Genomic DNA, 21,997 nt, shown 5'->3' with positions numbered 1-21,997 from the left:
GGTGTGTAAGTCCCCTCCTGGGACCCACACCATCAGAATAGCTGTAATAATCCCTGCACCTGCACCAGGAGGGACATGTAGGAGGGTGGGCTTGGAGAGTGTGCCTAGAGAAGAAGGGATCTGAGCTGAGCAGAGGGAAGGGTGCGGCCCTCTCCACACCCCACCTCTATCTGGACAGAAGCCTATCTCAGGGTCTCCTCTGGGCTCAGGAAATCTATAGAGGCCAGCCCAACAGAGCCAGGAGCAGGTAGGGGAGTGCAAGTAGGCAGAGGGCCCCCATCCCCACCCCACCCCCATCCAGGGAACTCTTTAAGAGGATAAAGTTCTGCAGTTACGTCCTGGACGTTGAGTGCCTTCACAAGTAGTGAGCTCCCCATCACTGGAGGAGTCCAAGATAATGTTGCAGCCTGCAGATGTACTGAAGCTCCAATGTCTCCAGAGGCAGGGTAGGGCCAGAGGAATAGTGAAGGTGCTGGCAACAGGCTTTCTGGAGTCCAAGTTCCAGGGGCTCAATCCTAGCTGTGTGACCTTGGGTGGGCTTGCAACCTCTCTGACTGCCAATAACCTGGCACAAATGCTGTCCACCTCACAGGTGCCACACACAGAAGCTGCATGAGGTACCTGCCAGGCCTGGGGTCTTGGCATTTCCTATTCCCTCTCTCTCCTGCCTCTGCCCCTTTGCTCTTGCTGGTACTTCTGTCCCTCTAGCCACCTTCCCCAGGGGGCCTTCTTATTCAGCATCCTCGTGTCTGACCTTGTATTTGGACTCAGGGACCCCCAGAGGGGAGGAACTTGACGCCAGACCCCAGCCAGGCCCCTGGCGTGGGTCAAGCTGAAGGTGAGGATCTGGGCTGGGGACTCTGAGCCTGACAATGGAGGTGGCCATGGATGTTGGCAAGCCCTCTAGCCAGCTCACCTCGCCCCCTCCTGGCCAAAGCTGGGTAGGCACCCTGTTCTGTCCATCCCGTGTTCGTGTTTCCATCGCTTGGACTCCAGGGAAGGGGGCAGGGAGGTCCTGGTGGGCACTGGGGCCTCACTCTCCCTAGGCAACTGCCTGACACCTCCTGGCTCTCTAACAGGTCTCCTGACAAGGGCAGGGATCCTTCCCCTGAGGTGCCCACCATGGGCCTCCCATACCTGTCTGGCCTGAAGATGCCTCCTTTTCCCAAGGGAGGGGGGCACCAAACCAGGAGAACAGAATCAGGAGGAAGGTAAATTCAGTAACCTGGGGATTACACAGGAATCCATCTTATTTTTTAAACTGTGCGTGTATCTTTCACATGCTCCTTCCTGTATATATATATATATATATAAAAGGAAGCTCTGAGGACACAATAATCATTTGCAGACAGTTAGCTGTGGGTCAGTTCTCTGGGGCTAGAGAGCCAGCACCACCAGAAGGTTCTGTGCCCCTCTCTGGAGATATAAACCCCTGAAGGCACTTTGAGTGAGCATTGTGATGTGTTTACAGCATTGGGGGGGGGCAGCAGCTGAGGTGCAGAGCACAGGCTGGTTCTTCCATAGATAGTGAGGTCTGGGGGAGGCTGGGTCTCGAGACAGGGGACTGGTAGGGTCTGGCTAACAGGGCCTAGGGCCCTCAGCCTCTCAGGAGAAGAGGTCATCAGTGTTTGGGGCAGGAGGGCTGCCCTGGGTGTGTGTGTGTGTGGCTGGGCAGCCCTGGGGAGGGCTGGTGAGGTCCTAGCCACCCCAGCCCAGTAAGGAGACCCTGCCCAAGAGGAGTGGGTGGGTGAGAGGGGGCAGAGAAATGACAGGAGCCTGCCGGCATACTGCACAACACCTCAAGGCTTTTCTCTGCCGGGCAGGCTCCTGGGCCAAGACCCAGGTGATGGCCTGCTTTGCGCCCTCCACAACATGCAGGGCACTTGGGGAAGAGGCCCCCAGCAATCTCACCAATGACTCTTGATTTGGGGACCCTTCACAGCAGCAGGAGGGTAGTGGGGGAGACAGTTCAAGTAGCACAGGGCTGGAGGGATGGTGCGGGACTGGGGGTTGGCGGGAGGCCACAGTCAGACCCCCAGCCGGGAGAACGTGGAGAGGGACCACGACAGGCCCCCTCTCCCTTCTGATCAGCTCAGGGAGGCTTCCCAGAGGAGAGGGCTCCCCCGTCTGTCACCTGGAACCCGCCTCGGTGGCTACCTCGGGGGAGCGCTGTTCCCTGCCCAGCTTGGCTCCCGGCTCCGCCCGTGCTACTAGACGCCAGCTTTATTTGATCTTGGGTCTTGCTTCTTCAGGCCGGCTCCTCGGGCGCGCACGGGGCTGCATGGGTCACTGCAGTCACCCGAGCTGAGGCTGGGGAGGGGAGCTGGCACCTGGGCACCGCCCTCCCGGGACCGCAGGGCCCACCCGGGACTCAACCACTGCATCTGCGAAACGGACGCGAGAGCTCCCCTCAGGGCCGACCACTGAGAGGCGCGCGCAGGCGCAGCCGTACTCTGCCGGGGCTGAGGGAGAGGGGGGCTGGGGGCGGGGGGGAAGGAGGGGTGCGCGCAAGCGCTTTGGTGAGAGAGGAGTCGTCCCTGCGCCCCGCGCCTGTCCGCGGTCCCGTCCCCACCGCCCGCCCAGAGTCTGCGTGTGCACGCCGCAGCGGGGAGTGGGCGGGACTGCGGGCGGGACCGCCCCGTTCCCCAGCGTCCCCCGCGGCAGCAGGCACTGACGTGGCTGCCGTCAGAGCCGCCATCTTGTGGGAGCGAAACCAACGCCTGCCTCCGAGCAGCATCTGCGCCGCGGCCGCCGAGGGTGAGGCTGGGCCCGGGCCGAGGGGGGGGCGGGGGCTGAGTTGAGGCCCGGCGTGAGGCTGGGCCGGGGCGGTAAGAGCCAAGACGGGTCCGAGGTGAAGCCGGGCCGGGCAAGGGGCGAGTTGAGGCCGGGCCGTGGGTCGAGGCGGGGAGCCGAAGTGAGGTAGGTAGAGGCGGGGAGCCGAGGCCCGGCAGGGTCCAGGGTCGAATAGAGGCCGGGGGCTGAGGAGAGGCTGGGCCGGTCTGGGGGTTGAAGCCGGGCCTGGGACCGAGGCGGGGCGGGGCAGATTGGGTGCTGTGTGCTGGGCAAGGGGTCTAGGCTGGGATGGGGGTCGAGTAGGGGCTGAGCTGGGTCGGGAGCCGAGTCGAGGCCGGGGAGGGGGTTGGTCGCGCAACGCTCTCCTCAAGCCCCCAGAGCCGCCGGGGCGGGCGCCCGGAAGTCCGGCCCGCAACGCGGGCTCTCCAGGAAGCCTCGCTTCCTGCTCCGCCTGCGAGGCCTCCTGCCTCGGGGTCGCGAGGACCAGGAAACTGAGGCCCGCAGCCCGGGACGCGGCCAAGGTCACACGATGGCCAGGGTTTGAGCCCAGTTTCTGTCTGTTCCGAGCACGGAGCCGGCGAGGCGGGGCGGGGTTCGGGGTCCGGGTTCCAGGGCGGGTGCTGTGGAGCTGGGGTCTGAGTGGGAGTGCCTGCGGCCCAAGGAAGCCCCCGATGGACGCGCTGCAACCCCGGGATTGCTTCCTGGGTGCCTTTGGCATGGATTAGAACACACTTCCGAGCTAGTGAATCTTTAACCTACGTTTGGAACGACCTGTCCAGGGTTGAGGCGGCCTCCCTAGCAGAGCGTCGTAAAGCTTTCTTGTCGCCCAGTCCAGGTGGTTACGGGAGGTAAAACGGTAGCTTTGTTAATAAGGCTTGGCAATTATAAAGTCCTTAAAATATTAGCTAATCAACTGAGCACTTTTGAGCTCCTCAAAACACCAAGTTGCTGTTTTAAATGAATCGAGCAAAAATTGCACAAGAAATCATTGGCAGGAGACAGAGGCAATTCGGACGATTTGGGGAGGCCCCGGAAGTCACTGTTGAGAGCTGTGTAGTTGATGTAGTTGTAGCTGATGTAGTTGGTGTTAGAGTAGTCAGCTCTAGTTCTTGTTTCAGAACTGGTGGTCAGCGTTTTTTTCTGCTGGCTGTTTGCGTGGTTGCTCCTGCATTTCTGGCAGTGTGTGTGTGTGTGTGTGTGTGTGTGTGTGTCTGTGTGTCTGTGTGTCTGTGTCTGAAGGAGTGTGAGATGCCATGGCGCATGCTGTGTGGTGTTCTTGGAGTTTTCAGAAACTCAAGAGTAGCCAAAACTGGAAGAACTTTGAATGCATGGTGTTGTTAGCTGGGTCCAAAATTATGAAGAATTGAGTGTGTATGTGTTATCACAAATCTGGCCACTTCGTTAGAGTGTGCCATAAAGGTTTCCTCTAGTTAACGGGTAGAATGTAGTGTGCCTGTTCACTGGGCATGTCCTGTTGAAAACAGATCCTTGTCACTTGGGCATTAGAAACCTGCTGTTTCCCGTGAGGGCTAACTTCAGATACAGGTATTCAAAATTGCTACTTCAGAAAGATTTAACATAGTTGGTTTGGATAATAGCTGACTCACATGCTGTCTGCTCATCATTGTAAGAAAGTTAGTAGAAAGGAAAAACTGGTTCTGTGCTTCTCACAGTTCTGGTTTTTAAATCATGTGGTTTAGCTATTTGCTTTGCCTCTTGCACAATGTGAAGAGGGCGTTCAGACCTGCTAAGCCACCTCTACCAAAGATCAGGCAGGGTTTGAAACTACAGGAAGGTACACCTGGACTTTTCTGTTTACTTTAGTAGAATTCAGTATGGACCATCAGCCACTGAGGTGATCTCCAGGGTCGAATGGCTGTAGGAATAAATCTAACATAGGGGCAAAACCCTTGTGCAAGTTCATAAATAGTATATTAACTTGGTTTGAGAGAGTTAAATCAGTTTCCTTCAAATTCAATGTTGCCTTGAGATATATGAATTTAAATCTGCTCTTGATCACAGTTCAGGCTCACCAAGCATTTCTGCAGCCTTCCTGAGGGTTGTGATCACTTACTGAGCTGGTGTTCAGACCCAGCTAGCCTGTGCTTGCCATAGCATTTATGACTGGTCTCTGTACACGTTGTCCCATAGATATTCTCCCCTTTGACCTTCCAGCCTTTGTAGGATTAGGAGAAAGAAGGAAATAAAATGCACGTCTGTCAGAGGTGGTTGGGAAAGAAACATGAAAAATTCCTTTCAGTTGGGATCTTAACATTAAATAAGAACTTACCTCTTTTGTGGTCTGTCTGCTCGTCATTGGTGTGGATGGTGTTAGAAATGTCCTCCCAGCACCATCTGAAGTGGTCTTTTGGAAATGTTTTTGACCTAATAGTGGGTTGGGTGTAACACTTCCTACTGGCAGGTAAAGGAGGGCTTGGGAATGTGTGAGTGTGAAAGAATAGGGGGTGATGTTAATTTCAGAGTGTGAGCCAGGGAGAGGGGAATACTTCATCCTTAGGTTCTTATCCTCTCGTGATTGTTATAAAATCTTTAAAATATAGTATCTGTTAAAGCTATACAGCTCTATCACTATTCTGGAAGGTAGTTCAACATTCTGAGATGGTTCAGATGGCCTGATTAGCTAGAAAAAATGTGGCAGAATTTAACACGAAAACATCAAAGCTCCTTATTCCTAGGAGAATCTGTTAGGCCCTCACCCAGTTCTTTCAGCCAAGCTTCCTTATATGAGTGGGAAGAAATGGTGAAGCTATCTGTTGCAGGGACTAACCTCCATATTCCTAACAAACCCATGTTTCCTGGGTTTTGCATACATTGGAGACAAGAGCTTGGCAGCCTGTCATCACATAGAAAGGGAAGAGTGGGACTTATCACTCACTGAAAAAGAAGAGACAGAAAAAAAGCATACAAGACAGGCAGATTTTACACACGTAGCATTCGGGAGTGATTCTCTTTAGGAGGCAAACATTTTTACACACCTGAGGCTACAGGGGTAACTGTTAGTATACAGCATAAATTAACAGAAGCCCCAGTTATGATCCATGTACATTTTCAGAAGTTAGAGATGTACAGTATATTTTAGAAACATTAATTAATGAAAATCAGAATTTAGTAAGTTTTGCTCCTCAGAGGGATGCTAGCAAGCTAGAAGAGTTTGTCTCCAAAGAGCAAGTCATATGTAAAATAGCCAACATCTTTCAGTTTGTATTGTACATCAAATTATTTTTGCAGTGATGTATGTGGGAGCTAAACAGAAAGCTTAATAGTACTAGGTCTCTGAGGTCCTGGAAATTTTTAACATGAAGTTTTTAAGTGTCCTATCAGTTTGACTTAGGGACAAATGGCCAAGAAAGTAGTTTCAAGATTCTGTCTAGACTTATATGTGAAGAGTAGGAACGAAGGCAAAGTTAGATGTGCCTGTGTTTTGATCACAGGTTTCAGAATAAAGGATGTCTTTAAAAATTGCTGTTAAGAGGGTGTTTTCCTGTCAAGTATTCTATCATCTGTAGATGAGCATGCAGTTCCTAACTGATTGAATCTATTAATTTATATTTAAAATAATGTATCTTTTGTCAATTTTGGTGATGTAACTTTGCTTAAAATAATTATAGCTTTTAGCATTTCTCTTTTGTCAAAGTGATATGAGATCTTGCAGATTCCTGGGGAGATCACTGAAAATATATTTTTAGTCACTGGTTGCATGTACCTGAGGGCAGGTTTAGGAAGCAGATTGTGTACACACTTCTCCTGTGGTATTGAACTTTGCTGAGATGGACGTGTTTGCCCTGAGTAGTTATCTGTGTCTCTACAGCCCAGATTTCCTCCTCACTGGAATGTCAAAGGAATGTTCAGATTCCATCACACTCATGTATACTTTTAAACCAGTATGAAATTCATCATTGAATTGATAGGGTTTTTTTTCTGACAAACTAATTTTTCAGAAAAGCATATGTATATGATTAATCTTTCTACTTTTTCATACTTAAGGCCCTGATAAGTGTTCTTTTATGATTCTTTTCTCCTCTTCTTGACAGTGAATCTCTTGGGTGCCCAGGGAGGTGGCCAGTAGAGAAAAAGACAGGTGGAGATAGAGAGATGGGTGGAGGAAGGTGTGTGAGTTCTGGGCAGAGGAGTACTCACTGGCAAAGTATAAGGCTGGGTGGAGACGCAGGGCCATGGCAGTGAATGGAATGGAAAAGCAGGCCAACGGGACACAGTAAAAGGAGTGGGCACTGAGTCAGACCTATCAGGAGGATAGGGGAGGAGGTGCCATTTGAGTAGAGGTATAAGGGAGTGGGGGTCCTGTGTGTCTTTGGGAGAAACAAGAAGCTTCTCCCAGGCAGGGAAACAGTAAGTGCAAAGGCCCTTAGGTGGGAGTGCACTTAGTTGATTTGGAGACCTGCCAGGAGCACAGGAGGGGAGAGAAGCCTGCTGGTGTGTACCAGTGGTCCTTTGAGGGATAGCCCCACAGAAAGGGTATTTTGGGAACTTGTGGGAGGATTTTGGGCTCTGCCAATGGTGAGAGGCAATACTGATATTTAGTACGTTTAGCAGCAAGAATTCATTCAGCATGACTTTCATATAGGTGAAAAATCTGTTTATATCTTAAACCTAATTCTGTTTATGTATGGAGTCAACGTGTGTGTGTGTGTGTGTGTGTGTGTGTGTTTGGTTTTAGTAGATGTTCTGCATTTTCTAGGAAATAAACTACCTTGTAAATTAAGGGTGATTGTATTTTGTTTTTGCAGAACTTTACCAAGAGTTGTTCTCTGTTTCCGGTGGTGGGACATTTCATGGACACAGCAGGTTCTGAGTATCTGAGATGCTGGTGTATTTGTGGCAGTCTTCATTAGGTGGTTCTCTGACTACCTCCCTTGAACTTGTAGTGTGGTCATGACCAATACTGAAGGTCATGTGTTATATGACACCATCTTTCATTTCCATGTTACATTTTAGTTGGGGCAACATGGGTTTTTTGCAGTCTGGTGTGTATGTTGGTTGTATTGTCTGCTGGTTTCCTTTCTGGATGGCAGGGGTGGTGCTGTGAAATGCCATGGGGGTGTTGGCTCTGATCTTCTTAAAGAACCTGACTTAGTCTGACCTTTCCTAACAGGACCCTCTTGCTGGCATTGAGAACACCTTGCAGAGTGGAAGCTACAGGCTTTGGGAGTGCCAGAGGAGAGATGAGGTGGCCGGGACCAGGTGGATAGTGATGGGGAAGCACCTTTTCAAAGGGAGAGGTGATGGGACTTGCCAGTAAAGTAAACAGATTTGAGGATGAGAGGGACAGAGAGAGGAATTGTGAGTGTCTCTGGGGTTTGGGTCTGAAGAACTGGGAGGAAGTTGCAGAGGGTTAAAGTGGGAAAGAGTGGGTCCTTTATATTTGAGGATTAGATTTTGATGGGAAACCCATGTGTTAAGGGGGTAGTAGAAGAGAAGTCTGGAGGTGAGAGGAAGCCTCAACTGGGGTCCCACGTAGGGGACTGCGTTCCTCTGGGAGTGAATAGCTGGATAGGGGCAGTACTAGGGAGTGAAAGTGCAAGACACTGAGTGTGATGGGACTGCTGGTCACCTGAGGCGGGTGATGGGGACTGCTGGGAGGTTTTAAGCAGAGGATGGCAGGAGCAGGTATATGAATGAAATTTCCCTGAGTCCAGGGCTGTCCAGGGTTTGAAATGTGAGCAGAGGTAGGAAGAGCCCTATTGAGAGGTAGCTGTGGCTGTTCAGGCCAAACAATGAGAAGTTCCCCACAAGGACATTGTCCTCCCAGCCAAGACCAGCTGCTTGGAGAGTGAGGCAGAGGTTTCCCCGAGTGCTCTGAGCTGGTGCACCTCTGGGTGCTCCTAACAAGGGTCTCAGGAGGGCAGATCTGGCAGGGGGCTTGCTTCAGAGGTAGGAGGATCTAACAGAGGCTCTCAGCCACTGCTGCACTTTGCTATTCTGTGTCTTCTGGGAAGCCCATCACTCAGAAAAAGAGGTGGGGCTGTAATTTTTTTTACATTTTGTTTTCAAAATGAAAGTTCTCTGCAGGCAAAAATCAAGTTTTAGAGATTGGTTTAATCATTTTAATCACTCACAAAATCCCCTTGTGCTGAAAAAGCCTCAGGGGGCTGCCTGCCACTCTGAGAAGTTTGAGGAGGAAGAACTGGGCACTCTGACAGCTCATGGTTGGTTGCAGTTCCCTTTTTCTTCAAGGGTGTGGAAAGGGGTCCGAGCAACGCTGGCTTCTCCAGAGCCCCACCTTTGTGCCTGGAGAGGGTCCTATGTCTGCACCATGGGTGCAGGTGGCCTCCTTGAGAAGACACCAGAACAGAAACCATAGGGGCTTTAGCATGTTTGTGGTGATCATATAATTAAAGAGGTAGAGTGACAAAAACAAACTAATGTGATATACTTCACAACAGAAATCAGAATCCTGAATTGCCTTCTCTTCCTTGTTCTCACTACTGGAACTGAAACATAGGACTGTGTTATTTGACAGGTGTGCCTGTCCTTTCTGTCAGGATCATGGGGACTGAGACTTCAGCAGCTGGAGCTGTGTGTGTGTGTGTGTGTGTGTGTGTGTGTGTGTGTGTGTGTGTGTGAGAGAGAGAGAGAGAGAGAGAGAGAGAGAGAGTCCCTGCGCTCATGTTGAAGCTTTTAGCTGCATTGAAAGGACTATAGTGTAACTGTGGATCAGTCTTTGACATTGCTTGGCCCAGAGCCTTGTTTGCCATTGAGGTGAGGTTGGAAGGATGAGCACTCTGTTCCACTTGTGTTTCACCATCTGTCAGTTGGATTCATTGAGTACTCTTGAACTTTTGTGTGCCCAGGGCTGTGCTCATCACACAGCTACTCCTTACATGAGTGTGCTGTTAGCTCCACAGTGTGTCGAGGGTATGCTGAGAACAACAAAAAGGAAAGGACTCTTCCCTGTGGAAGGTGGCATCTGAACTTGGCTTCAGAGGTTGAGTGAAAGGCTCTGTGGGCATGGCATAGAAAATCAGTATGGAGAGGGGACTGGGAGCCAAGGTCAGAATATGGGCCTGAGTGACTTGCTGAGGAGTTCCAAACCAATGGTGCTCTGTTTGCAGGATGGGTTGAAATACAATTCTAATTGATTTCCATAGAACCACTGATGTGCAGAATTAGTAAGGAGTTGGTAGTCAACACTTTTCAGGGTATCTGGGTGGTTTACAGTTGCCTGTAGTTTCTGTAATCCCGCTTTGCATTTTAGTCATAAATTGCTTTGTTTCCTCCATTTTCAGTTTAATTTGTTATACATTTTAATGTTCTGAGGTTGTTGCAAATTTGTTTTTGGTTTTGTTTTTTCGGTCTTTTGATCTCTTTTTCCAGTAACAATTTCTTTAGACTTAAGTGTGTTTGGAGTCAGATGGAGGGTATATATGCCCTGACTTCTGGAGTAGAAGTGCTCGTTAGGGTCCATGGCACTGGCCCCACCACAGTGAGGGGTCCAGGCGCCCACCACCAGGTCTGCAGGACCTGGAAACCATTCCATCACTGTTGCCCCATCCCACGGGCTAGCATACTCAGATGGTCCTGCATAGCTACAGGGGGCCAGGAATGTAGGTTTACTCTGGAAGGCCTCTCGAGCCCAGGGACAGATCTGGGAGAAGAAAATACCAAGGAGCAGCCAGCGTCTGCCACCAGGACGAATGCACAGAACTGTCAGAGATGCTCCTGATGTAGCATCCGAATGAGGCCTCAACTTGTGGGTATCATCCACTCTTTGTTTTACTCCAGTTGGAGGCCGCATGACATTTGTGTTCAGAGGTCCTACATGGACATTGTTTTCATTTGGGGTAGACCATCTGGTTATTTGCTCCCATCTGTAGATTTCACATCAGTGTAAGTATCTTTGGTAATGGGCTTTGAGAACAGTTATGTTAAAAAACAGTAAAACTTTAAGACTGTGAATAAGGGAGAATTGCAAAAGATAACTAAATATATTCATCAGTTAAATGCTTTGGATTTTGTAGTTATTGGTAAGTAGGATTAATTGCAGTTTCACTGTTTCCACGCTCGCCTTGTGGTTCATATGCTTGTTCCGTTAGACAATGGACAGTGACTCTTGGATGTTCATGTTAGTATAGACCAAGAGCTACATTCATGAATGAAACTCATTTCTTGTTGTCATTTTAAAGATTTCACCTTGAATCTTAAGCTGGCCAAGAGGGACCTAAATTGAATTTCACTGGTTGCTCCTCCTAAGGATCAGACCTGACCGGAAACCCCTTCCTTCAGCTTTGGGAGGCAACTTGCAGGGCATCTGGAGACCAGGGTTAGTGTACTAGTCTATGGATTTCTGGTACTCATCGTCCTCTGGGGGCGGCGGTGGGGGGGTTGTTGGGAACGGGACTGCTGCATAGAGGCCAGGTCTAGTGCCTAATTGATTCCTGCAAAACATCCTAAAAGTTTTGTTGTGAAAAACAAAAAACAGTCTCTCATTGGAATTCACCTTTAGGAGCAGACCAGAACTGTACAGTTCTAGAATGTTTTTGCATGTTCTTTCATTTATTCTTTTTCTTTGTATTGAAAGTTCAGAGTCAGTGTAGATGAAATGGGTGGAGGTGGTCAAAAGGTACAAACTTCCGGTCATAATATAAATAAATCCTGTAATATGAGGTACAGTATGGTGACTGTAGTTTACCGTACTGTATTTATATTTGAAAGTTGCTAAGAGAGGAAATCTTAAAAGTTCTCATCACAAGGAAAAAAAGGGTGACTGTGTGAGGTGATGGGAGTTAACTAGACTTTTTGTGGTGATCATTTCACAATATATACACATATCAAGTCATTATTTTGTACAACTGAAAATAATACAGTATGTCAGTTATATCTGAATAAAACTGAAAGGAAAAAAAAAGTTCAGTCAACTTAATTACATCCTTTGAGTGTCTCAGGCTGAATATTCTTCCTTCTGAGCGTGTTGTTGATTCTTATCTTCATCACAATTGTGTTAGGCCTGTGAGGTGTATCTGCCTGTCACTAGTATTGGCACGTTCAGTATTCTTATGCTAATTTTTATGAAAAAGTTACAACATGTAACGCTCTACCCAATAGCAGAAAAATGTTAGAGCTACAGAAATGGAATGTTGGACTAATAGAGTAATGACTGAAGGCTTTATTTAGCTGATGGGGTGGAGCTACAAGTTGATGTACAAAAAGCAGTTTGTAGCAGATTATATTATGTGATAATATTGCCTATGAAAGTAGAGGACCCCCACCCCTTAAAATTAAATCCTACATGTCAGGGATGAATTAGGCTTTTGAGTGGTTGATAATCTAAGCACATATTTGACTGCTTGAAGAATGAATGAAACCCTTGTTTTATAATATATATCAATTCCTCAGGAAGATCTTCACTTTGTTAATTTTTCTCAAATTAGATATTAAAATTGACATTATGAACTATTGAGCTGTACATTTTACTATATGTAATTTACACCTAATAAACTTGACTTTTTTTAAAAACAAAACGAAAAAAATTCTGATGTCACCTAGCTGTTCATTTGAATAGGGGATTCATCCATATGATCTCATTTACAGAGGGACCAGAACAGCCCATCACATCTGAGGCACAGAATAGAATCCAAACCCTTGTTTTTTTTGCCTCCTTGGGTCACATTTTCGTTTCTCAAGACATGCTCTAGGTTAGTGGTTTATTCTTCCTACTGATTCCCAGCAGTTTGGGTCATCTTGATATGGATACAGAGATTTTAAGTAAACCAGCTCTAACAGTTTCAGAAAATGTGACAAACTTTCCTTCTGCAGAAGTAAGCTGCACGGCTCTGTAGGGGAGGGCTGTCCCGTGCTTATCTTGAATCCTCTGAGGCTTGTTAGGAGATGCAGCAGGCACAGGTAGAGCTCGTGGGTACATATATTTCTCTTCAGCAGGTAAACCAGTCACTCTGGATTCATTTACTGGAGTGGAACAGGTGTAAACTCACGCTACATTTTTTCCTCCCTGCACTGGCTTTCCCAGGGAGGCCTGTTGTTGGCCTTGGCCTGTAGCCTAATAGGTCTTTGCATGCAGGAGTGTAGGCAGCCAGTTGTGTCCTGTTCTTTGCTATAGTGTTGAACTGCCACCCTATCATTGTTTCTGGTCCTAACCAGAAAAAGGAAAAAACCATTCTTAAGGGGCTGTGTCCGCTCAGAGCTTTCTGTCTCAGGAAAGAGACGTGCTGTTGTTACTCTTGCATCTTATGAGCCAGCTGGAAGGTGCAAACTCAGGCAGGTGCGGGGAAGTGCTCTTTTGAGAAAATCAGCGTCTTCACTGCTTACAAATACAGCCATTACCATGAACCTGAAAAACAGGTTTTGACCTTAGTGCTGGGGATCCTGGTAGAGGAAAGGGTGAAATAGACCTAGGCTGGGCATCCTACAAGTTAGAACCTGTGTGGAGAGGCCACGGAACAACTCTCATGGTAACTGTTGAACCTTTCCACTGTGATACTGTGTTAGGTCAGGAGCTGCCAGGGCCCCTGGACCAGGTGCAGGGTGGTTATAGATAGATGCTTGTATAGTGGGAGAGACCAAGTGCTGTGTGTAGCGTCTTAAACCCTAGAGTTTGTGCTCATCCCCATCCAGGTTCAGCCACCAAATATATGGCCCATTTCCCCTTTGGGGCTTCAGGACTTGAGTAAGTTAAAAAACTGTGTGTGGAAGGCAAGGACCACACTGATAATCAGGGCTCAGCAGACTGCACGGCCAAGGCAGGCCAGGGGTGAGTGGGCAGACATGCTTGGGTGGGGAGGGGAGGAGGCTCTTGGACTGCCATGGCTGTGACTGACTGCATTTTGAGGCTGACATGCGGGTGTGGGCCTGCTGCTGGGCCCAGTTTACCTGGAATGTTCCATCAGTCCCGTGTGGGAGTTGGGAGAGTACACTTAACCTTTTCACCCCTTAGTGCCCAGGTTTTTGTGTCAATTTGTAGGAACGTAACACTAAAACAGGTATAAAGCAAGTATAAACAGCAGTCTTCCATCCTGCCTCCCAGGGATAGCCCCTTGCATGCCTCACTGTACTAAATAGTGTGCTAATACTGTTTCTCAGTGTGTCAGCTTTGGACAGTGAGGGTTGGCCCTTGAGACCACAAGTTCTGGCCTCAGCTTTCCAATACCCAGCAATGACAGTCAAAGTATCATGACTGAGTAAATATTGTTCACTGCTGAGTCAAGTGGTGACTGGCTTATGGTTTCCCTCAGGAAATCTTAAAATGACTTCTTTGCATTTTCATCCTTGGGTTTTTTTTTTGTGTACCTGTCATTAGTTTTTCCCAATTCCCCTAGAATTGCCAAACCCCACGTTTAAACCACATAGGTAACTGTTCCTCTTTTCCTGGAACTCTCCTCCTTCCTGCTGCAGCCTGCGCTGGCTGCTGTTCAGGCCTGCCTCTGTGTCTCCCTCCATCACCTTGGGGGCTCCCTCTGCCTGTGGCAACCTGGAGAAGAAGGCATGTGTGAAGCCTTGCATTTCTGACCTCTGTTCTGCCCTTTGGCTGATACAGTTACAGATTGAAAGTGCTGCTTATGTCTCTCTTTTGGGGGAACAGTTTGAGGTTCACCACATAATTGAGGGAAAGGCATGGAGATTTCCAATACCCACATAACCTTCCTCACTATATCCCCCACTAGAGTGGTGCATTTGTTACAGTTGATGAACCTACATTGATACATCATCATCCAGAGCTCATAGTTTACCTTAGGGTTCACTCTTGGTGTTGTGTGTTCTGTAGGTTTGGAGAAATGCATATTGACACGTATCTACCATTGCAGTTTCACACAGAATAGTTTCACTGTCCTAAAAATCCTTTGTGTTCCACCTATTCATCCCTCCCTTCCTCCTAACCCCTCACAACCACTGAAAGGATCTTCTTACTGTCTCCACTGTTTTGCCTTTTCCAGAATGTCATATAGTTGGAATCATAGGTGTGTAGTATTCTTAGATTGGCTTCTTTCACTTAGTAATGCACATGTATGCTCCTCCACATCTTTTCATGTCTTGATAGCGCCTTTCTTTTTAGTGTTGAATAATATTGTTTGGATGTACCACAGCTTATCCATTTACCTACTGGAAGACATCATGGTTGCTTCCAAATTGTGGCAAAATTTTGAATGAATAAAACTTTTTGGAATGAATAAAACTTCTGTAAACATCAGTGTGCAGGTGTCTGTGTGGATGTTAGTTTTCAGTTCCTTTGGGAGCATGATTGCTGAATTATATGTTCAGAGTATGTTTTGTAAGAAACCTCCAAACTGTTTGCGGACAGCTGTACCATTTTGCATTCCCTCGGGTAATGGAGGAGAGTTCCTGTTGCTCCACATTCTTGCCATTGCCAGCGTGTGTTCTGGATTTTGGCTTTTGGTCATTCTAATAGGTGTGCAGTAATAGCTCATTGTTTTAATTTGCATTTCTCTGAGGACATATGATGAGCATCTTTTCATTGCTTACTTGCCTTCTGTAAACCTTTAATGAGGTTTTCATTAAGATCTTTGGCCCATTTTTTTAATTTTAAAATTAAATTTGTTATTGTTGAGTTATAAGTGGTCTTTGTATATTTTGGATGACAGTCCTTTATCAGATGTATCTCTTGCAGATATATTCTTCCAGTCTGGTTTTGTCTTTCACAGAGCAGAAGTTTGTCATTTTAATGAAGTTCAGTTTATCAGTTATTTCTTTCATGGGATCATGTCTTTGGTGTTGTGTCTAAAAAGTCATCACCATACGCAACGTAGATGTTGGTCTTTTAAATTGCTCCTAGTTTCCTCCCTTTTTTTAAAAAATATTTATTTATTTGGCTGCATTGGGTCTTAGTTGCAGCATGCAGGACCCAGTTCCCTGATCAGGGATTGAACCTGGGGCCCCTGCATTGGAAGCTCGGGGCCCTAGCCACTGGACCACCAGGGAAGTCCCAGTTTCCTCTTTTTTAAATCTTGTGTGTGTGTGTGTGGATTTTTTTCACTTTGGTAGTGAGGTCTGCTGTTCTCTGTGTCCTAATGCCCTGTTCTTGTTTTGTGGGCACCAGGTCCCCACCATGTCGATGCCAAGGCTGTGTGTGGGTTGGGGATTTTGTTTATTTTTTATTGTTTTTTCTTTTTAAATGTCTTCTCTCCAAATTCTTTGTTTCAGTCACTTGCATTGGGGGCTTCTTAAAGGGAGATAGGGGCATGGCTGTTTGAGGGCCTCCAGGTGCAAGAATCCATAGGTCCTTGCTTTGAGGCCTCTGGGTTACATGTGAGGGTCTGCAGGGAAGTGTGCCTCCCTGTTGATTTTGCCCATATCCATCTGTTTCCAGTACAGTGCACCCCATGCCCTCCTCTGCCTGGATGGTGGAGTCAGGGCCCCTGGTTCAGCCGCTCCAAAAAGGTCCCTTGGCTCTCCTGCAGGGCTGAGGATGAGTACTTGGTCAGGGTCAGACCTCACCAAAATTTGCTGATGTCTGTCGCCTCTTTCCACCTCCCCCCACTTTTCTCTTTTGAGTCAGTCATCACTTATTTCTTTATTGGTAACGATTTCAGGAGTAAGCTGAGATAAATGTGTGTGTTCAGTTTATTCTGTCTTCCATAATTTATCATCGTCTATAGGAAAAATGGCTGTCTGCAGAAAAGGAAATATAGTAAAGATATTTTTAAATTTTAATTTTATAACTAGGTAATATTATTCAAAACCAAAAAGAATTAAAGTGTTGAAAGTGCACTGAAGCCTGCTGGAAGCGCCTCCACGGGACATCTCTAGGACCATTGGAGCATCTAAGTCACAGTGGGGTAGTGATTCTGACCTACTGAGTAAACTAGGAATGCACAAGTTCACACTATATCAAAGTGGTTCCTTGCAGTAGAATGCTAACTAATAGCTGGAAGGAATGACTCAATAGAAAATCACCATTTGACAGTCCTCATGGTAATAATTCAGCCAGGAAATGTCAGAGTGCTAAAACTAGAAGGTGGAAGTTGGATGAGGAGCAGGACGTGGACTTAGTCACCAAATACTCACTGATGACTAAGGCAGAAAGTAACTTGCAGTGGAGGCCTGGCGACTCCACCTGAGCCTGTCATCAGAGGTGATAAGGAATGGTGATAAGGAATGGTGGGGATCTGGGGCACGCCCCCCAGGTGGAGTGCAGTGGGACGTGCCTGTGGCAGGCCCATAACTGTGTCCTTCATGGGTCTGGCCTCTGACCCCAGCAGTGTCCATCCAAAGTCCAAAGACTGGGGAGCTCATTGTTACTTCTAGGGGGGTCAGGTATGCAGGGCAAGGCTCCTTCCAAGCCTTGACGGTGGCTTCCACCAACACCCTCTCAGAGGTCAGATGCAAGCAGCTCCTGCCTGCTTGGAACAATCTGTGGTTCATTAGGTTTTCTGTCAACACTCACACAGAGTTCTTCCCAGTTGAAGGCTGCCCAGCTCTCCACAGCTTGACTTCACCATAGGTGCCAAAAGTCCAGATTCCTGGCTTCCCTGGTGGCGCAGTGGTTAAGAATCCGCCTGCCAATGCAGGGGACACAGGTTCGAGCCCTGGTCCAGGAAGAGCCCACATGCTGCGGAGCAGCTAAGCCTGTGCGCCACAACTACTGAGCCTGTGCTCTAGAGCCTGTGAGCCACAGCTACTGAAGCCCACATGCCTAGAGCCAGTGCTCTGCAACAAGAGAAGCCACTGCAGTGAGAAGCCTGCGCACAGCAACAAAGACCCACCTCAGCCATTAATTAATTAATTTTTTTTTAAAGTCCAGATTCCTAAGCATTTGAGAAAGTGACCGTTTTTTCCTAAGGCCTTGTTTGCAAATAAAACAGTTGAAGAAGGAGAGTACTGAGCATGGAGAGGCCAGTCCTGGGCAGCTCTGGTGCCTTGGGCGCCTTTTGGGACAGGAGATCCTCTCCTCCGTGAGCCTCACTCTCCCACAGCTGTGGTCACTTGTCCCTTCCTATAGGTCTGGGTGTCTGGGCCTGGTCTCTGACCTTGGGTCCAGCCAGCTCAGTGGTATCCTAGTGTTTCTGCCCTGCTGAGTGAGGAGAGCCTGGTGGGAGCCCAAACACAGCACACGTGTTCTCGTACAAGCATGTTGCTGCACCACACAGGCCTTCTCCTCTCTGGGACAGCACTGACCACAGCTCTTGGGAAAGTGTCCCCTGGCAGGCTCCCCAGGGTCATTGTTGTGGGCTCACCCTTAGACTGAATGCCCTGGTGTGCTGCCCTAGAGCCCAGGTGTTCTCACTCCACCGGTCCCGCCTGCAGGGTGTGCTAAGCTCTCAGCGTGCTGGGAAAGGTCGGCTTTTGGTCTCTGCCATGGGCCCTCCTAGCTTCTTGTGTGTTAGTTGCCTTAACATTGGACGGTTTTTCACTGAGACTTGGAGCAGTTGGGAGACATGGTAGGGCCTTGGAGTGGTTGTTTCTGGCCCCTTGAAAAGCTCTGTATTAGATTATGGAGAATCTAGCATTCATTTGAAAGCCACACCTCTCCACGCATGTTGGACATTGCACCCCACAGTGGCAGGTTGTAGGACTTAGAGGTAAGTTACCCTGAGGCCTTGGGCGTCACTTCCTGATATAATGGCAGTTGCTGCTTCAAAATCCGGTCAGCCCTGTTCTAAGATTCCCATTCTCTCCCTTTTAAGGGTGATTTTAGGGCTCAAGAGGCAGGCAGGCAGGACTCTTTTTCTTTTGGATAGGAACCAGAATTACATCAGCTTATGCCTTGTGAGTTTTCAGGAGAGATAACAGGATGTCCATCTGTCTGTCTGTGGGTGAGTCTGTCTCTGAGCTGCTGCTGCTTTGCTGGCCCTGGGCAGCACAGAAAGAGACACAAGGACTCCTTGTATCTGCAGGTTTCTCTGGCCAGTGTTGCTCCCACCAGTCTACAGCATGGGGAATATCTTTGCAAACCTCTTCAAGGGCCTTTTTGGCAAAAAAGAAATGCGCATTCTCATGGTGGGCCTAGATGCTGCGGGAAAGACCACCATCCTGTACAAACTGAAGCTGGGTGAAATCGTGACCACCATTCCCACTATAGGTGAGGAGGCTGGGCCTCGGGAGGCTAGGGGGTAGTGGTAGTCCTAGGGAGCGCCTCACACTGGGTTTCCTCCAGGCTTCAACGTGGAAACCGTGGAATACAAGAACATCAGCTTCACTGTGTGGGACGTGGGTGGCCAGGACAAGATCCGGCCTCTGTGGCGCCACTACTTCCAGAACACACAAGGTGAGGGTGGGCCACCCCATTACAACCCTCAGGAGGGGGGCTGTGGCCTTTGGGAGAGGTTGGGAGTGTCCCGGGTGCCTGCACTAATGCTTACTGTTCCCTATGCAGGTCTCATCTTCGTGGTTGACAGCAATGACAGAGAGCGTGTGAATGAGGCCCGAGAGGAGCTTATGAGGATGCTGGCAGAAGACGAGCTCAGGGACGCTGTTCTGCTCGTGTTTGCTAACAAACAGGTACGCATGACTGAGCCACCCTGTGTGCTGGTGGTGGGTGCACGTTAGGCAGCCAGCCTCTCAGCGATGGAGGTCTGACGAGGGGGGGTCACAGGTCAGGTGGAGAGGGTTCCATGCAGTCCCCTTGACCCACGCCTGCTTTGCTACCCTCCCCCCTAGGACCTCCCCAATGCCATGAATGCAGCTGAGATCACGGACAAGCTGGGTCTGCACTCTCTGCGCCACAGGAACTGGTACATTCAGGCCACCTGTGCCACCAGCGGGGACGGGCTCTATGAGGGACTGGACTGGCTGTCCAATCAGCTCCGGAACCAGAAGTGAGCTGTACTCCTCTCTCCTCCCTTCACACTCCCTCCTTCTGCCCTCGCTTTACTCTCATGTGGCAAACGTGCCCCTGTGGTGTGAGTGCCAGAAGCTGTCTCCATGGTCGGTCACAGTGTGCTTCACCATGCTGTAAATGTGCAGACGCAGCCTGCAACTGGGTTTTTATTTAATGTAAATAGTTTTTGTTTCCAATGAGGCAGTTTCTGGTACTCCTATGCAATATTACTCAGCTTTTTTTATTGTAAAAAGAAAATCAACCCACTGTTTAGTACTGAGAAGGGATTTTAGGCACACGGGTCATTCAGGAGTCGCTGTGTCAGAAAAGCCCGATGTTCCTCTTCTGGGCTTTACATCTGTGTTGAGATCCATTTTGGTGGTTGGTTTTTAACCCAAACTCAGTGCATTTTTTAAAATAGTTACAAATACAAGATAAGGAGAACACTTGAACACACAGAAGGGAGAAATGTGCCTAGTGTAGGTTCTGCAGTAATGGCCTGAGTCCAGTCCACCAGTGGTCTGTTTCCCGTTGGGAACGTGAAACGGGGCAGAACCAGCTATGATCCATTCTGCATGGTCACAATAGGGTCCCTGTGATTTGCTCTGTCTTGGGTCATCCCACACCCCATAGCGTTTGTGCTTGTATCTGTGCTTACATGGCTGCCCAGGAGATGGGCTGGAGGCTGCAGCCACCACTCTCAGACCCCTTGGAGGAACCCCAGCCTTTTCTTGGGTCAGCATGGGCACTTTGGTTGGAACGCTCTGGTTTGAGTGGGAGCCCTGCAGTCCCCTTGCTTGCCTGCTCCGGGCTCTCTGGGGTCTCACCAGCAGGAGCGGGGGTGGTCATCCTTGAGCCCCAGCCCCTCGGAGCCCCTGTCTATGTGTGCTTTCACTCCCTCAGCCTGCAAGGGTCAGATTTGCCATCGAAAAATGATAACCTCTACTTTTTTCTTTTGTATTTTGATAAACACTGAAGAAGCTGGAGCTGTTAAACTTTATCTTGGGGAAAACCTCAGAACTGGTTTATTTGGTGTCGTGGAACCTCTTAATGCTTTCAATACACAATTAGTAATCAACTGTTTTGTATACTTGTTTTCAGTTTTCATTTCGACAAACAGGCACTGTAATTACAGCTATTAGAATAAAATCTCTTAACTATTTCATGGCTCTCCCATTTTTGGGTGCCCCTGACTGAGTCTGCTTCTTGGAAGCTGGGCAGGGACAGCTGCTTCCTCCCCACTTAGGGAGGGCAGCATTGCTCTGACTTGCCCTGTTCCCTCTCTCTGCCCATCCCTTCCCTGCCACCCCACCCTTGTCTCCCTACCCCCCTCCCCCACCGCTTCACTTTCCCATGGGTGGGTGTGGGTATGTCCCAGTGCCCTTGTGGTGACCACCTCATTGGTCTCATGCTGGCAGTCCAGCCCCCTGGTCCCAGTCTTGGCAATGCCTGGTTGTGAAAGGAACGGCAGGGTCACCATATGGAGTATGCCCAAAAGGCTTAGGGCCAGGTGGTATGTGGAGGAAACCCCCCACCCTTCCTAACATCCACCCTCTGTGGTAACCCCCAAGCCAGCCAGCTGTCCTCTGGAGGGGCGGGAACCCCTGGCCAAGCTCCACGTCACTGCCACAGCGATTGACCCATGCCTGGCTGGGTGCTTTGTGCACCTGTGCCATAGACCCCGTCCCACTTTTGCAAGGGTTGTCCCTCTGACCTGGAGCCCTTCTTGGCACCCTTGCTGCCCCCACTGGGTGCAGGCATTGGCAGGCGAAGTTCCAGGTGTCCTTTCCCCCAGAAGGCAGGCTGCCCCACCATAAATAATGATCTACTCTAACAGGTTGAAAACCAGTGCTGAGTGCTCTGAAGACAGAATTGCCTTCAGCTCTCATTTCTTTGAAAATCAGAAGCAAAACAAGAACCTCAATAATGAATCCAGGCTGGGTTTTGTCTTTATTCCAATGTGGTTGTAAGATGTTTTCACTTTTTCTGTGGAGGACCAGGTTGTATGTATGCCTCCCAGCCTTGGAGATGGGGGGCCGGGTGGAGGGAGCCAGTGCCATAGCACGCAAAGGGGATGGGGGTGAGACAGTGGTTAAGAGGTCCCTTGGTGGCCTGGAGAGACAAGGGTGGCTCCAGGTACAAGTCCTGCTCCCCATGATCTAAATGCCCAGGCTGCCCCTTCTAGCATGCTCACCTACCTGCAGCTGAGCACTCTTTGGCCCCTCTGCCTTCCCTGCTGGCCAGTCATGGCCCAGGGCCCTTGGTACACCTGAAGTTGATGCAGGGGACCAGGCCAACATGGGACCCCAGGATGCTGACCACCAAAAGGACAGTGCCCCTCCCAGTGGGCTTGCAGGTAGTCTTGCTGGAACTCAAGAGATTTACCACATTTTCACACATCACGTTCTATTGTGACACATGACAACAACCTTCCCTTTA

General features: G+C 48.9%; 1 protein-coding gene across 5 annotated transcripts; it reads left to right on the top strand.

The window, feature by feature from the left end:
- Window positions 1-2,519: 2,519 nt before the first annotated feature.
- ARF1 (ADP ribosylation factor 1) lies at window positions 2,520-20,721 on the top strand. Of its 5 annotated transcripts, XM_032626805.1 has the most exons (6): window positions 2,683-2,757; window positions 10,956-11,092; window positions 18,636-18,820; window positions 18,896-19,006; window positions 19,115-19,239; window positions 19,399-20,721. In XM_032626805.1, the coding sequence occupies exons 3-6, from the start codon at window positions 18,673-18,675 to the stop codon at window positions 19,558-19,560; spliced, it is 546 nt and encodes a 181-aa protein (XP_032482696.1). In that variant the 5' UTR covers window positions 2,683-2,757; window positions 10,956-11,092; window positions 18,636-18,672; the 3' UTR covers window positions 19,561-20,721. The 5 variants fall into 5 exon arrangements, with proteins under 5 accessions (XP_032482695.1, XP_032482698.1, XP_032482699.1 ...); XM_032626804.1 differs by lacking the exon at window positions 10,956-11,092 and having other exon boundaries at window positions 2,520-2,757; XM_032626807.1 differs by lacking the exon at window positions 10,956-11,092 and having other exon boundaries at window positions 2,621-2,757; window positions 19,115-19,263; window positions 19,705-20,721.
- The last annotated feature ends 1,276 nt before the right edge of the window (window positions 20,722-21,997 follow it).

This window comes from Phocoena sinus, chromosome 3, assembly GCF_008692025.1.
Source record: "Phocoena sinus isolate mPhoSin1 chromosome 3, mPhoSin1.pri, whole genome shotgun sequence".
NCBI classification, from domain to species: Eukaryota; Metazoa; Chordata; class Mammalia; order Artiodactyla; family Phocoenidae; genus Phocoena; species Phocoena sinus.
This window is presented reverse-complemented; position numbering and strand designations above follow the sequence as displayed.

Bases quoted from the DNA above. Each gene is read 5' to 3' on its own strand.
- ARF1 (XM_032626804.1), top strand. From the start codon at position 18,673: ATGGGGAATATCTTTGCAAACCTCTTCAAGGGCCTTTTTGGCAAAAAA. The intron at 18,821-18,895 runs GTGAGGAGGCTG...GGTTTCCTCCAG, and splicing joins GACCACCATTCCCACTATAG to GCTTCAACGTGGAAACCGTG. The intron at 19,007-19,114 runs GTGAGGGTGGGC...TTCCCTATGCAG, and splicing joins CTACTTCCAGAACACACAAG to GTCTCATCTTCGTGGTTGAC.